This window comes from Mastomys coucha, unplaced genomic scaffold (genome assembly GCF_008632895.1).
Source record: "Mastomys coucha isolate ucsf_1 unplaced genomic scaffold, UCSF_Mcou_1 pScaffold14, whole genome shotgun sequence".
NCBI classification, from domain to species: domain Eukaryota; kingdom Metazoa; phylum Chordata; class Mammalia; order Rodentia; family Muridae; genus Mastomys; species Mastomys coucha.
In genome coordinates this window covers 70,718,008-70,733,296 of record NW_022196896.1, presented here as the reverse complement: position 1 = coordinate 70,733,296, position 15,289 = coordinate 70,718,008, and the positions used below count along the sequence as shown (strand labels likewise).

Here is a 15,289-nt window from a genome sequence, read left to right as displayed (position 1 = left end):
CCCCCAAAGACCCAATGCAAAGTTGAAAGAAGATAAAAATGTTAAGTTTTTTAATTTAAGCCAGGGCAGCCAGGAACCCAGAGCAAACTTAACTGTCAGCTATGACCGAAAAGTCCAGCTCCTGGGCAAACACCTCTGTGATGGGTCTGTACACCTGGCCTGTGGTCCACCCCATCTCTGGCTACCACTGAGTAGGGTCATTTGCATGGCAGCCCTATTAGCCCAGGCACTCCCCCCACCCCAAGCACCCTGCTGCTATTTCCTTGAACCAAGTCCTTTTCCGAGCACCTCCAGTGAAGCTCCCCTGGGGGGAAGCTCAATGATGCCTGACCCTCAGCTCTCCACCTTGCGGGTTGGAAATGGATTCCAAAATGGACCAATACTGAAAGCAGTATGTGGTATTCCTTGTTTGTTGTTACGGTGAAATACTGAGATCAAAAGTGCTCACAGGAGAAAGGATTTATTTTGGGTTGGGATTTGAGGGTACAGGGCATTGTGACAGAGAAAGGCTGGCAGCTTTAGGTACTCCAAGTGAGGAAGTAGACTGGTAAGAGCTTTGTCTCCTATTTGATTTTAAGCTGCATCAAGTTGAGGTAAGCATAAATATGTAAGAGTAACTTTTATTCTGGAAGTAACCATCATCTCCGAGGCTTACTGCCTCAGTCCGCTAACCTAGGCCCAGTCCTGGAAGCGTCTAGCCTCTGCACAGCCTTATCTAGGCCTAGAATGTTTTCAGCCTCTGAGCCTAGCTGCTGAATAAGCACACCCCTTTCTTGGTCTTACTGATCTCTGGCCGGCTGGTCAACTCAGCTGTTCTGGCTCAAACTCCTCTCCACACTGAAGGATTCAATCTGGTTTCTCTCTCAGCCTCTTGACTGAGTTACTGAGCTTGGTCTCAAACTGACTCAAGCAATCTGTTCTAATCTTCTAACTCCTCATTCTCTGGCTCCTGCTGTCTTTACCTGTGTCTAGCTTGTTCTCTCTTTAACCTGTCTCTGTAAAACTCTCCTGGTATAACTCTCTCTCTCGCTGCACTGTTCCTTAAGTAGATCCCCTTTCCTCTTTTCTCGTGAGAGTTGGGCATATCCTGTTCTGTCGAATCTCTGATTCGTCATTTTGTCTCAATTTAACATCACTTTCAAAAATGGATGCTTACTTCTCCAAAATAACTTTAGCTTCAGTGTTTGCGATTAAAGGTATATCCTGAAGGTGTGTCTATATTCCAGCCAGAGGGCTTAAAAGGTGTGTGCTAAGGGTTATTTCTACATATATGTAAATTCAGACTTAAAAAAAATCCTGTCCAACTGACTTGGATGAACCTTGAGGACATTATAAATTTAACAAGACACAGAAAGACGCTGCACACAATTTTACTTAGCTGTGGAGTCTATCAAAGTTGAACTGTGAGAAATAGTACAACTGTAGTATTTACAATAGTAGCATTTGGGGGTTGGTGTGGTAGGACAAATGAGAAGACCCCGATCAAGTCTCAGCACCGTAGGAAGGAAGAGTGAGTCTACATAGCTTATGTACAGCATACAGGTTAGCAGTCTGCTTCTCATTCCATGCACAAAGAAGGGAGCCATTTGAGATGATGGATGTGTTATTTCTCTTGATTGCATTAAACCTTTCATTATGTACACCAAAATACTCTATTGTATACCTTAAATACATGATTAAAAATTTATAAAACCCAAATTCCAAACTAATCCAAAATGAGCCCAGCCTCTTCCCTCTTCTGTCCAGAAACTGAAAGCTGAACTGAGCCCCCCACTGTAGCCTCACCAGCCACCCAACGCTGGGAGCTCAGAGCTCGATAACTCTGCTGAGCTCCTGTTGTAACCAAATCCTCCCAATCTTTGAACTCTTAGCTCTCAATTCCAAAAGCACACTGCAAGAACTACCTTATGGGACAACAAGCTAGCATCTGTGAGCAATGGTCTGCTTCCAGTAGGCCAACTCACCGTTCAAGGAAGAGCTTCACCTGCGTAGTGAGGTAGCTTTAACTTTCATGTCCAATTTGCAAAGATTTAAGTTACACTGCTGTATTTTTTAAAAAGTTAAAATAAAAAAGGGAGAACGACACCAACATTCTTTTTATTATTTTCAATGGCAATCATACAAAATAGCACTAAAAAATAAATCATGTCATAACTTAAACTCAATACAGTGTATAAATGCTGCCTCCCTTGGTCAGTATATGTGACTGTGCTCCACGATGAACCAGGCACAAAGATGCCGAGCTCCTCACTCTCCTGTGAAAAGTCTCAGCGCTTCTTCCAGGTGAACTTTCTTCGGGCACCCTCCTGGCCTGGCTTCTTCCGCTCTCTGATCCTGGGATCAGGAGTAAGTAGTCCAGCTGCAGCATAAACAGAGAAGCTTTTGTGAACTGTGAGGAACACTGGCTGCCTCACAGATAAAAGAGTGAGCTGCATGAGACCCACAGAACTGCTCTAAGAAAACCTTAGAGGCAGCCTGTTCCGATGAGGCCATTTTCACTCCTCTGGGGTACTTTACCAATTTCAGATACAACTGACTGCAACGGTTTATGAGTCTTTTTTTCTGCACTCTAGGAGAATTACAACTCTTTCTTTGGTTTTTAATACTCTTCAACTTGAAGCCATTCTTCTCTGGTCAGTTATTATTTACTATATACTGAATATATATATATATTACTGAAATGCATTCTCCCTGTTTCTGAGGGTGGCCCTGGGGTTCTGATTCCCATGCTCTCGTCTCCAGGTGCTGGGGATACAGGTGTATGTCACTGTGCCTGGTCAGTGAGGAAGCACACAGACACCTGCCAACAGCACAGCTGAAGTTCACACACAAACAGGATTTGTTTGAACACAGTTTAAAAGAGAAATATCTTGCTAGAACTTCTGTGAAAATGATAGTCTTTGGTGTTTTACTTAAGAAGTTAAGTAAGTTCAGAGTTATTCTTTGGATAGAAACTGTTCAGTTAGAAGTTGCAGCTTGTGTAATCATCAGGAGCAAAAATAGTTTGAGATAACTCCTGAGTTTACGTTCAGTGTATGGTCCAATGGGAGTGTTAGTCACGATCACTGACATTAGGGAAATCCAAGTGCTATATAATGTACATAGACTATTGCTTTTACTTCTCCTTTTGTTGTTGAGGTCTCACTATGTAGCTCTGGCTGACCTGAAACTTTACATGTAGATCAGACTGGCCTTCAACTCAAGAGATCTGCTTGCTTCTGCCTCCCTAGTGCTAGGATTAATGGTGTGCACTCCTGATCCTGGCCCCTTTTACTTTTGAAACACTAGCAATCTTGTTATTGGCTCTGGGCTTATGGTGGTATTTAGTAGGGATTCATGGAATAAAATAACTATTATGAATGGAATAGAGGTATGTCCTACGTCAAATCCAAAGTCATATGCACACAGCTCCAGAGAGTCCAATGATTAAGTGAAATCTATCCAAAGACCCTTCACTATCTAAATTTCACAAGTTAGTGAATTTGATAAAATGTCAAATTATTTATAAGTGAGCATATTCTAAGAGAATTAAAAAAAAATTAAGTAGCCTAAGCCACAAGTTCTACTTCTATGATCCCAGTGGCTGTGCCACAGGCAGAGTCGGGAGACCACTTGATATGGCTGAAGTCGGGGAAGGCTGGAAGCACGAGGTGGCTTCCAAAGCCTGCTGCTTCTGCTGCACTTATAGAGCTTTCTTCCTGTGAATGAAGTAAAGCCACCTTCAGCTTGAATGGCCTCTCCATGTTTAAGTAATACCCAGCAGAATCAAATATACACTTTACCCTACCATGCAGAGCCCTCTTCATTCATTGCCCAGGAAACAGGGTCACAAAGTGGAATGAAAAAGAAAAGCAAATAACATTCTAATACCACCACCACCACAACAACGACAAAAAAGAAAATCCTTAATAATGTTAGGAAACAGTTAATCTATCATTAACTAAAAAATTATCACTGACTCTTATGATAAATTGAAACATCCAATTTGTTTCACATATAGTTGTCTTATATGCTGGTTCAGCTACACAAAAGATTATGCCTTAAGGCCAAAATAATTCCTCTAGGCCTTGGGCTGCATATTTCAGCAGAGACAAACGTCAATGGCCAGGTAGGACCGTTTCTGGTTCACTTTGTAGAAATCTAGCCTGAAAATGGCAGTTGTGGTTCTGGAGAATGGAAGGAACTAGAGATATCCTGAGATCCCAAGAGGAAGTTTTCTCACACTAGTGTAAGGCAACATTAACAAAAACAACTAGCCTCCCCCCCAACAACCCCCCACCCCAACCACCACCTACCTTGTCTCATCCACTCAACTTCGTCCTCAGAGATGAAGCTGCATAAAGCTTTGGCCATTGCCAAGCGTATGGCTCCTGCCTGCGCTGATCTCCCTCCCCCAGAGACTGTGCAAGTTACATCATGTTTTTCCAGCCGGTCCAGGAAGTGGAAAGGGAACATCAACTGCTCTCTAGGGCACATCACAACATATGGGTTAAGCCTCCTATGAAGATGTGACTTTGAATAGTTACAAAAACCAAATGATGCCAAACACCATTACACCATTCACAGAAGCATGGATCCTCCTGGGCTTAGAATGGTTTGCTTATGTAACAAAGATTTTTTTTTTCTTTCTCTTTTATGTGGTGGTGGTGGTATGGGCAGAGTAGAGCAGTATATCGACTCTTACTGTTTATTGATAATCTCACGAGAACCTTGCAAGTTCTGAAAATCACCATGTAATGAAGTCTTACAGCCAAGGAGCACCATTAACCCACTGAATCCAGCCTTTGAATCCAATGATCAGGTATAAATTAATAGGCCTTTGCAAGCAAAACTCAAATACCATTTGGCTTTCCTAAATGAGGTGTATTCACTTCTGCAGAATGTATGATGCTCATCTGTGTAATGCTGGATAAAAGTTTAAAGTTACTAAAACCACAGTGAACATAACTACCTTCCTTCTACCCAAATCACAAATTCCTACTGGAGTTCTCTAAGATGCATGCAGAGCCAGGCCCTCCAGGACAAAGGAGCAAACCACAGGTAGGCACCAAAGAGCAGCCACACAAAAGCATGGTCCTGTGGCCCTCTCATCCAGGAGAACAAGCACCTGCTCACACCATTACATCAGAATGATGCTCACTGCCATCTCTACAGGAGTTAGATTTTGTTATTTTGCCTTCATCTCTGATGAGTTTTTAATTTAATTTAATTTAATTTATTTATTTACTCAAGGCCTTGTGGGTGCTGGAGAAGTGCTCTATCCCTGAGCTACAGTATTTCCTGAACTTTTAAAGGAATCCATTTGTATTGCATCATTTGCTTTGTCAGCCACTGCAGCTTCTAGACTAAAGGAAGCTGATTTTACTGTTAGCTCTGAGCTGAATACAGATGAAGACTCAAATGCAACTTTTCACACCAAACAGGTAAGGAAATAACCCTGATGAGTGGACCCACGGAAACACTTCCAGGCCACAGCAAGCTGTATCTGTAATGGTGTATCCAAGGATAGGCCAATCCTACAATAAACATAAGCCCACCCTGCTTTTTTTGACAGAATACTTAAGGCAACCAAACAAAACTAGCCATACTATTGCAAGCAGTAGGCACATTATGGGAACCAAGAGAGCCAGAGACTGATAACCAAATTCTGACACTGCAGGGCAGAGAGGGGTTGTCTGAAGCCCCCACATCACCTGACAGGAAGTGACTTTTCGACACAAGTGAAGCAACAAAAGAGGCTTTTGGACAACCATTTGCTTGAGACCATCAACATTTATCTGTCTCAATTATCAAGGTTTTAAGATTCCCAAATATATGCTTATATAATCAATTGCCAGACCAAAATTCAGAAAACAAACAAAAATGAACTGCAGAATAAAATTTCTGCAGCTATATTAGTCATGGAGGCAGAATGGTCAAGGTAACACAGATGACAAAAGTCTGCAGTGCTGGAAGTTGGAAGAACACCGTGTGTAAAACACAACCTACAAACCTCATACCAAACTTTAACAACTAGTCATGATGATTCCACTGGTATGTTTTAAACCAGCATGTACTTCCAGATTCACCAAAGGAAAATTCTTCACAATTCAGCACCTCTTCTCTCAGGAGTGTCTATGAAATCCTCCACTAGAAAAACCACACTGACTTTGTTTTGGTTGTACAAACTGGCATGCTTCAAAAATTTACAAATAAATGATTTCCTCATTTATATGTTCTTTGAATGCTAGTTCTCTGGTACCAAATACAGACACTGATTTTTATGTAGACGCTTCAAATGCATGCATATTCCTTCTACTACACGGTTAGCACATGTAAGTGTCAATGAGTTCAGCTTTCCCTCTGTGTAAAATAGCAGCCTCACAGCAACAACCCTGGGAGGATGAACAGGTCCAGTGACTTTAAGAAAAGCAGCTCAGAGACTATCATGCTCAGCTCCCTCTCCCCAGTTGAGGGTCTGACTGCTAAGCTTTGTGTCTGAAGATACACAGATCAGAAACAGGCCCTGTCATCTCCCAATGACAGGTCTCTTCACTGCTGACTCAAAGTCACCAGCCCTGTTCTATGGAAGGAAAGGGTAGTTCGTAGCTAGCAGGGCACCCCGTATTCCCTACAGCTATTTTACGTCAGTCAGGGGGTCTGAGTGTCCCTTCCCACTAGGACTGCAACCAGATGTTCCCTAATAGCAGGAATCATCTTAGTTGGCATTGACATCTTTTCCACAAAGGGCCACAGATAATGTTGCTGGTTGAATTCACATTAAGAATTTAAGCTGCCAGGAGTAGTGGAATACCTTCAATCCCAGAGCCTGAGAGGTAGAGAGGCAGGTGATCTCTGTGCCTCTGAGATTTGTCTGGGTCTCACAGCAAGTTCCAGGCCAGTCAGAGCTACACAGTGAAACCCTGTCTCAAACAGGGGTGGTGGTAGGGGTTGGGGAGATGTAACTGAATTTAAGATTTAAGGTGTAACTGAACTGCCAGACTAAGCTATGGTTAAGCCTTGAGGTTAAATCATGGGTAACCGTGTCGGAACACCAAGTGACAGATAGGCCACCCATCCTTGCTGTTTCTAGTGAAGTCACTATCCTGTGGTGTGGGCCTCTCTCTGGCCTTTCCTAAGCTCCCTTCATCTATTCCAGTGCGGATGATGGCTGAGCACGTTTAAATTGTATTAAACAGAGTTAAGAACAAATTCCTCCTTGACAAGGGGACACATTCAAATACAAGGAGTGTATTTCCTGAGGCAGTTACTGTTGCTTCTTTACACAAACACGGGCGTAGAGGAGCTCCAGCCCCTTTGCCTTAAACACTGCCACACGCTCTGGAAATAGGAGTAGAAGGTGGCAAAGAATCATGCAGCATCTGATATGCACAGAGCCAAGTAGTGGAATAGCTGCCGTGCACAAGAAGAGCTCTGCATGGTGGCTCACTCAGAGCTCCAAGGGAGGACAGTGAATGGACAGAAGATGTGTAATGCCTGATTGTGACAATGCCTACCTCGTCAGGCATTATACACACAGAACCAAGAAGAGACCAAGAGTTGTGTTTTGACTTTACATCCCACAGGTTTCTTTGCTTCCTCCATATATGTACAATTAATTCCCCCCAGCAGGAGGAAGTTGAAAGAGAAAAGGCAGACATTTTCTAATGTGCACAATTAGGGAAAATGAGCCTAAGCTACAGAGCTCTCCTCTCACCTCCCCTGCTTTGCCAGAGTTGGTTTCTGGGTTGCTGCTTTCTGTGAACACCTGTCTTTTCACCAGGAGGAGGGCCTGATGCTTCTCTTACACTCTGGCATCTTCTGCATTTCAAATGTGAGATACACCTCACAATACTCAAACTCCAATAGGATCTGACAGAATGAGTCAATTAACAGGGCTTCTAGGGAGGCTTTTCTTTTTTTAAAGATTTATTTTATTTATTTTATGTATATGACTATACTGTAGGTGTATAGATAGCCGTGAGCCATCATGTATGTGGCTGCTCTCTGGCCCTACTCGCTCCGGCCCCGCTCGCTCCGGCCACGCTCGCTCCGGTGTAATTCACTCTAGCTGTCTTCAGACATACCAGAAGAGGGTATCCGATTTCATTACAGGTGGTTGTAAGCCACCCGTAATGGCTCAACTATGTGGTTGCTGGGATCTGAACTCATGACCTTCGGAAGAGCCCTAGGGAAGTTTTTCTAAACATCTGAAAAACTACCTAGAAAAATAACAATAGTTTCTACTTAGCTAGTTTATTAGTAAAGAGAAATAATCCTTCAGATAAACGCTCAGAAAGCTGGGGGTCTTTTTAATTATGATGATGGATTATAAAGCATGCTTTCCTTAAAAGCAGAAATCAAAACCTCACCTGTCCTGTGTGACGGGAAAGTAAAGTAGATAGTCAACCCCGTTCACGTGGATCTTCCCACTTCCATGCTCATAAACAACTGCCTGTGCTGTGGCACTCTTCCTCCTGCCTGCAGGGATGGAAAAGCCCATCAGTGAGTTCAGGACCAAGCTTCCCAGTCATAGTAAGATCACGTTTCCTGACTGCATGAGCCTGCAAAGAGAAAACTTCTACAACTACTCTAGTCAAAAGTTAAAGTGGCTTCACACTACAGCTGAGCAAGGAAGCTGACTATGAGGGAATTATGCTCTGCAATTCATCTCAGAAACACAAATGATTTTAAATTTGTTTCAGAAGCCCAGTCATTCCCACTCATTTGTCTTGCTACAAAAAGAGCAACCAACTCACGGCATTTTTCTTATACTTAATAAAAGTGAATCAAGACGAACTTCTAAAAATATGTGACTTCTAGAATGAAATGCAATTGGAAGAAATGAAAGGAATCCTTGGGAAAGGTAACACTCAAAGGTAACTTGTAAATACATTAACAGGTCAATTTTCAAAAGAGAGGTCATATCTAATGCCTTCACCCATAGTCCTGAAAAATTCAAGTTGAGGCCTCAAGTTTTTATGTCACATATTTACATCCATCTGAAATGCAGAGTCACTGAACACTGTAGTTTTGAGAACAATCCCTTATTGCTACTATGTTGTTGACTCTACCAGATGAAAAAGTGAAATAGTTTAATGATTGCAGGCTATGGATCCACACTTTCTCTTGCAAAATTGTAAGTTCAGTTTAAAAAGCACAAACAAAGACCCTCCAATAGTCTTAAAATTAGGAAAGCCAACACAGCAGTAGCAAAGCCAACCAAGTGAGCATGTTCTGGAGAGCATGGGCCCAAGCACCATCCGCGTCTGAGTCCTGATGACGGACACGGTTTCTCCCTAGAATGGCATTACCTTCGCTGCTGCTGAAGGCCATGCCCTGCTTGTCATACTGCACGGGTTCAATCAGTTGCTTTTTTGATTGAACAGTTACACTTCTGCGGAACCTCTGCACAAATTCTTCTTCGGCAGGACCGCACGGCAATGTCAATAACTTTTCCAGCAGTCGGATGAACTGTACATACTGCAGACAATAGAATTCATTAGAAGAAGCAAGTGTAATTGCATTTGCTAAAGTTTTGCTATTTATATATACTTGATCTTTCCAATGCTGCTTTTCTTGATGAATTTTGACAGGATGACACTTCTGCATCTTCATGCTGCTTTTAAAACAGCATGCAGATGCATCACTTTCTCGTGGATCTTTAGTACTTAAGCTTTCCTCTCAAAAAAACAAAGGGATTTATCATTCAAACAAGTCAATTTCTCTGCATTATGATCATGAAATTGATATTTAAATTTATTTTAAAAATATTTAGATGATCTTCAAAAGTATAACTTCTAGTCTGTCAATAGAACTGCATCAAAAGGAACATTAGAAATAATTTCTACTCAGTTATAAATAGCAGAGGAGTCTGATTTTGAGAAAATGTTCCCCTTAAGTTATATTTCATAATACATTTGGCAAATATATTTTTGGCTGTTCAAGCTGTGTTACTTTAATGTTTATGATTTCCTTTAAAACTGAACAATCAAGCTATTTAAAAATTCAAGAGATACTTGACTTAAAGGGCAACCTCTTGAAATAAATTATCCTTGCTACTCTGTGCATTTTTTTTAATAGTTCTTGAACATGTGATTACAAAGTAAACAACTTGGTATTAACCCCTTAGAATTAGAGCCAGAGTAATCACTCTAGAGTGTTTGTGGAGAAGGAAACACCTATGCTTAAGAGCCTTAGTTAATATGGATTGTGGAACCCAGTTTTTGATGACTTCTTTGTTCCCTGCCAACCCTAAAAGTCATACCCAACTTTGTCATACTTGCCTTTCCATTGAAAAACCATTAATGATAATGTGAACTATCTGAGCCTCTCAACAGTCTAAAACAGTACTGAAACAACCATTCAAATACATACATCTTTCTGGGAAACAAGAATAAAAGAGAAGACATGCAGATTCTAAGTCAGGCGGAGAACTTACACACCCGTGGCCATCCTGCTAGATACCCACGGCCATGCTGCTAGCCCGTTTGCTCTTCCTCCCCGGCTGTGTCCTAGGACTCAGAGACTTTCACCATTTCTTCTCTTACCCTTTAAAAGACATCAACGGGTCTCTGTGTAGGATACGGCTGTGGTCATGAGCTAGCCTGTGGTTTAGGGAGCCAGAGTCTGCTCCCGCTGCCTTCGGCTTTCTCATAGGCACAAGTTCCAGGACTTGTGTTAATACCAGCCACTCTGAAGGTGTAGAGGATTATTACCTAGGCTGTGTTTTGGTTTATAGCTATATGCTGTTATTAAACTCCTTAGAGCATTTCCAAATGGAAAAAAACAGACAAAAAATCCACAGATTTTACAAAAATCAAAGTGGTGACTGGAAAACAGAAAGAAAATGAAATAACGCATTCACTAAAGAAACGAGATTTTTCCAGTTCAATTCCAGCACAGCAGGACTCAGCAGTTAAGATCCTAGCAATCACTTCCAGATCTGCCACCAACCAAATTCCTGACACCTTTTCTAAGCAAACTGCAACTTTCCCAAGCCACCATCTTCTCCAGTATTAAATGAGAACAAGCAATGAACACAACTTAAAACCTTATGGTGGCAAGGGACTAGCTACTGCAGGTGTAATAACTTCCATAGCAGGTCAATACATCCAACTTCCTCGGATGATGCAGAGCTCTATTAGGGCACTCAACACAGGAAACACAATTAAGACCTAAAATGGGGTCATGAACTTTACAGGGCATAGATTCACCTTGGATTCCTGGATGGCTCTCCAAGGATTCTATGTGAGATCTGAGGTGAAGTTTAGGAAAATGCAGCTCAGAGTCATTGTTCTTAGTGTCTAAAACAGTGGATATGCAGGTCCCAAGCCACAAACCACCACCCTCACAGACCTGCATGTGAATGAGGTAAGCAAGAAAGTCACAGACTGCATGAAGGTAACCATGAGCTGAATCCTTTTCTACGTGATGGCTCCTTGCATTCATCATTAGCTCATACAATTAACTACTGGCCTTATTGAAGAGAACAAAAACAACATCTGCTTTACTCCCTATAACAACTGGCAGAAGACACGAGGGCACTTCCAAAAGGAGGAGGAGGACCTGGAGACTCAGTGTGTCGCTTCTCTGACTGCAGAAATCAACAAGGGCTGTGTGAGAACAAGGGTAAGTGTCTGGGGAACACCTGGCTCTGAGGAGCATCACTATTCGGATCTTAATACAGCAATTGTCTGCATTCTCATGACACAGGTCCCCTTAAATTAAAAAGATTAATTACTCACATCTTGATCTGACAGTTTTTCCACTAACATTTCTTCTAGTTCCTCCTTAATCAGCCATCTGCTGCCAATCAGGTCTCTGTTAAAATATCACATATATTTTTAATTAAGCATGCAATTAGAGTTATATCACAAAAGATCCTACATACAGTAGCAATTCATGATATGGAGTCAAATTTTCATGCTAGTCAGGAGTACTCCTACATATACCATTTTGGAGAAACACTCCATTCTTTCAATCTACCTGAGAAAAGACACTCTGAGTAAACATTTTGCTTTAAGCCTTAAATGTGTTATTATGAAACTTCAGTTAAAAGCTACCAAGATTTTTTTAAAGCTTAAAAGTGTGCCGGTGCAATTTACGCAGAAGGCATACAGAAGACAGTATTTTCTTATCAACTGGCTGAGGTAGTAATGAAGTCCCAATTAAAAAAAAGAATCATAGCCACAGGCACAAGGTGGACAATCTGAGGAAGGTGTCTTCTGTATAAATATAAATGTATGAGTAGGTCTGTCATGAGCTGGATGAATGCACGAGTTAATGGAGCTGACTGATCAGCTATACAGAAAACACTGAGTATACCATAATCCAAAAGAATGAGTAAATACCACTTAATCCGTAAATTTGGAATAAGGTAACATAAAAATACATTCAGTATGTTTTCTCTTAAGTAAAAATCACCTATTTAGAAACTTAACTTTAGTGACTAGTGCTGAAATACTGTGCAAACTTTAGGCCTCATGCTAGTAATGGAAGACAAGAACGTACCTGGACTCAGTGTTCTCTGAAAGTGGACCTCGGTGCCTTTCTAGCTGGATGACCTTTCCATATACATCCTAAGGGAAACAAAATACACAGCTAAAATGAGAGAGGTGGAACAGTGTTCCTGATAATATAGTTTATCATGTTTTCCAAGCACCCCTTATTCTAGGGCTCCCTTCTCAATCTAGCTTCAGAGTAGAGTTCTGATCTGAACTAAGGGGCGGGAATTTCAATGAAAGTTTATAACATTTAACTGACTTAAATGACTACAACAACTTTTACATTTCACACCCCTGAGTATGGTTAAAACAATAAAACTCCTGAAAACTGTCTTTTCCTTCCAGTTTCATAATTAGAATGTAGATTTTCATTTTAAAAAAAATCCTAATTTATGAAACAATATACCCTTTACACTTCGAGCCAGTGAACTTATGGTGTCTACAGCTCCGTGACTAGCTAACACTTAATCTTAGAATCTAAGATTTTAAGAGACTCTTTGCCTGTGGTTAGGGTACTTCTATCTGGTGTGTGTAGTGCGAGGGGCCAAATTTAGATCTTATATACTAAACAAATGCTCAGCCACTGGGCTTCTCAGTAGCAAACACAACATATTAAAGCAGTAATTCTCAACCTGTGGGTTGAAACCCCAGGAGAGAACCCTTTCATAGACCACTGGAAAACACAGATATTTACATTATGATTCATAACAGTAGCAAGATCACAGTTATAAAGTAGCAATGAATTAGTTTTATGGTTGGAGAGGGGTCACCACAACGTGAGGAACCGTATTAAAGGGTTGTGACGTTAGGAAGGTTGAGAACCACTGCACTAGGGCAGCAAGATCAAGACATTTTCAGCACCCTGGTTTCTAAAAAGCAGTTCTCAATACTTCTCAACACCCTCAACAGGTAAACTCTTCCTCACACGTACCAAGTGGACAGATAGCATGTCAAAGTGTACATGGTGTTGCCTGAGCTGGTGCCCCAGGAAAAGAATGAGTCAACTAGCCTTTGGACTTGGCTGCAGTGGCTAGAAGCATGATTTCAAATGCAGGCAGAGATATGTAAGGTATGAAAACACTAGCATGGTCAGAACATACCTTCTTCTCTTTGAAAGCGTTAATTTTCTAGAGTAACCAAAGCAACTACTGTGATACTAGAAGACCTTCCTCATAGATGAGTTTCAAGTTCAGGCTGGTAAATTAACCATTTTCCAATGGCTTTCAAGAAGTTTTCACTTAAAATCTTTTTTCTAATTTCTACTTATTATTGTGTACGCATGTGTATGGTCTGTATGTGGGTGCATGCGTGGTGGCCATGGGATGCCTCTGGAGAGTCAGCTCTCCCTTTCTACTTCCACATGGGTTCCAGGAGTGAACTCAATAGGTGTCTTCACTCCGAGACATCTTATCTGCCCAAGTTGTACTTGAAGTCTCTATTTTTCTATGAATATTCTTTTACTACACCATTTCCTTCTGGTGTTGTTCATATCCATAATCACTCACACATAATTTAGGTAAAGAGATGTCAACGGGAGCATGGCTAAGTGTGCATCAAATGTCAGGCACAGTGAGTTTCACTTACTGATGACAAATGTCTGAACCGGTGAAGCCCAGCAACTTGCTGCTCCCTGGGTTTCTCGAGCAGGAGGTTCTGGGACATGAATCCAGAGCCTTGAGCATGCAGGCACCTCTACCCTGATCTATACTACCAGCTGCAAACATTCTCCAATAAGGAAATCCACACAAAGAACTTAGCACAGTGCCTGCCTAGAGCAGTGTCCAATGATGCTGTCCAGAGTCAAGTTAGTAAAAGCACGGTGCTGGCGTTCACTTCCATGAATTCTCTATGTTAGTGTAAGAAACGACTCTCGAGAGTCTGCCTTGTACTTCAGCTAAAAACATCAGTTCTCTGGGAAGTAAATTCTATAGCTTCAATTCCCGGAAGAGATATGTTCCGATTTGCATAGAAAAATCGTTGAGGGCATAAAATATGCCAGGAACTGTCAACATCACAGATTATCACTGGTAGCTTTTGGTATATTATTACATTTCCACTTGATTTTTTAGGGACACTAGAGAATTAGAATGACCCCACCTACTCTAAGCTTATATACTGTACTTAATAGTGTAATTTCAAATATGACAGGAATAACCCAGATGTGAAATGCTGAATCATTAATCACAGCTATGATTAATATTTCATAAAATCAAAGCAAGCCTATCCACCCCTTGTGCCATCAGATTTCCATAATGTATGAGTCAAATTTAGAAGGTGCCTTAATTTGAAAATACCAGATGCTCAGGTTGAAAAGAAATTCTTAAACTAACAGCTTTCCCAGAGACTAAGCAGTATGAATCTCAGTATCCTTCCCAATTTGTTTGGGTTATACTAATCATGTGGAAATTCCAATTTTAGGACGAGTAAACAAATAACAGTGCATTGGAGGGCAGCATAGGAGAAGTCACCCGCATTTGGTGTACCAAATAGTTATTAATGGTAATTTCCAGTTTAGACAGTTCAATAACTAACAGTTTGCAATCTGTTAAAGAATTGCAGATAATCAACCTCTTAAGTAATAACCACCCAAAGTACTTTGACCACTCATGTAAACAAAACCACAGAAATAAGCACCAATGTAATTCAGAAAGGTTTTGATGTACTGCAGGTTGCAAGTGACATGCTTCTATTACAGATCCCTGCCACCCTCTGTGAATGATCTACCTATCAAAAAGGCCACGCAACAAAAAATGGTAAGAGTCTTTGTTACAGGTCATATGAGTCACTCTGGGATAGCAGTGAGG

The 15,289-nt window shown here is 41.3% G+C and overlaps 1 protein-coding gene across 1 annotated transcript in view; it reads right to left on the bottom strand.

The window, feature by feature from the left end:
* Positions 1-1,361: 1,361 nt before the first annotated feature.
* The window catches only part of Mrps9 (mitochondrial ribosomal protein S9), a 61,577-nt gene continuing 47,649 nt past the window's right edge, over positions 1,362-15,289 (bottom strand). Inside the window, exons 6-11 of the mRNA XM_031367347.1 lie at positions 12,493-12,560; positions 11,727-11,802; positions 9,294-9,462; positions 8,352-8,460; positions 4,296-4,465; positions 1,362-2,359 (exon numbers count right to left, since the gene is read on the bottom strand). Of these exons, the coding sequence (XP_031223207.1) occupies positions 2,268-2,359; positions 4,296-4,465; positions 8,352-8,460; positions 9,294-9,462; positions 11,727-11,802; positions 12,493-12,560 (684 nt within the window). The 3' untranslated portion in view covers positions 1,362-2,267. The remainder of the gene's footprint in view (positions 2,360-4,295; positions 4,466-8,351; positions 8,461-9,293; positions 9,463-11,726; positions 11,803-12,492; positions 12,561-15,289) is intronic.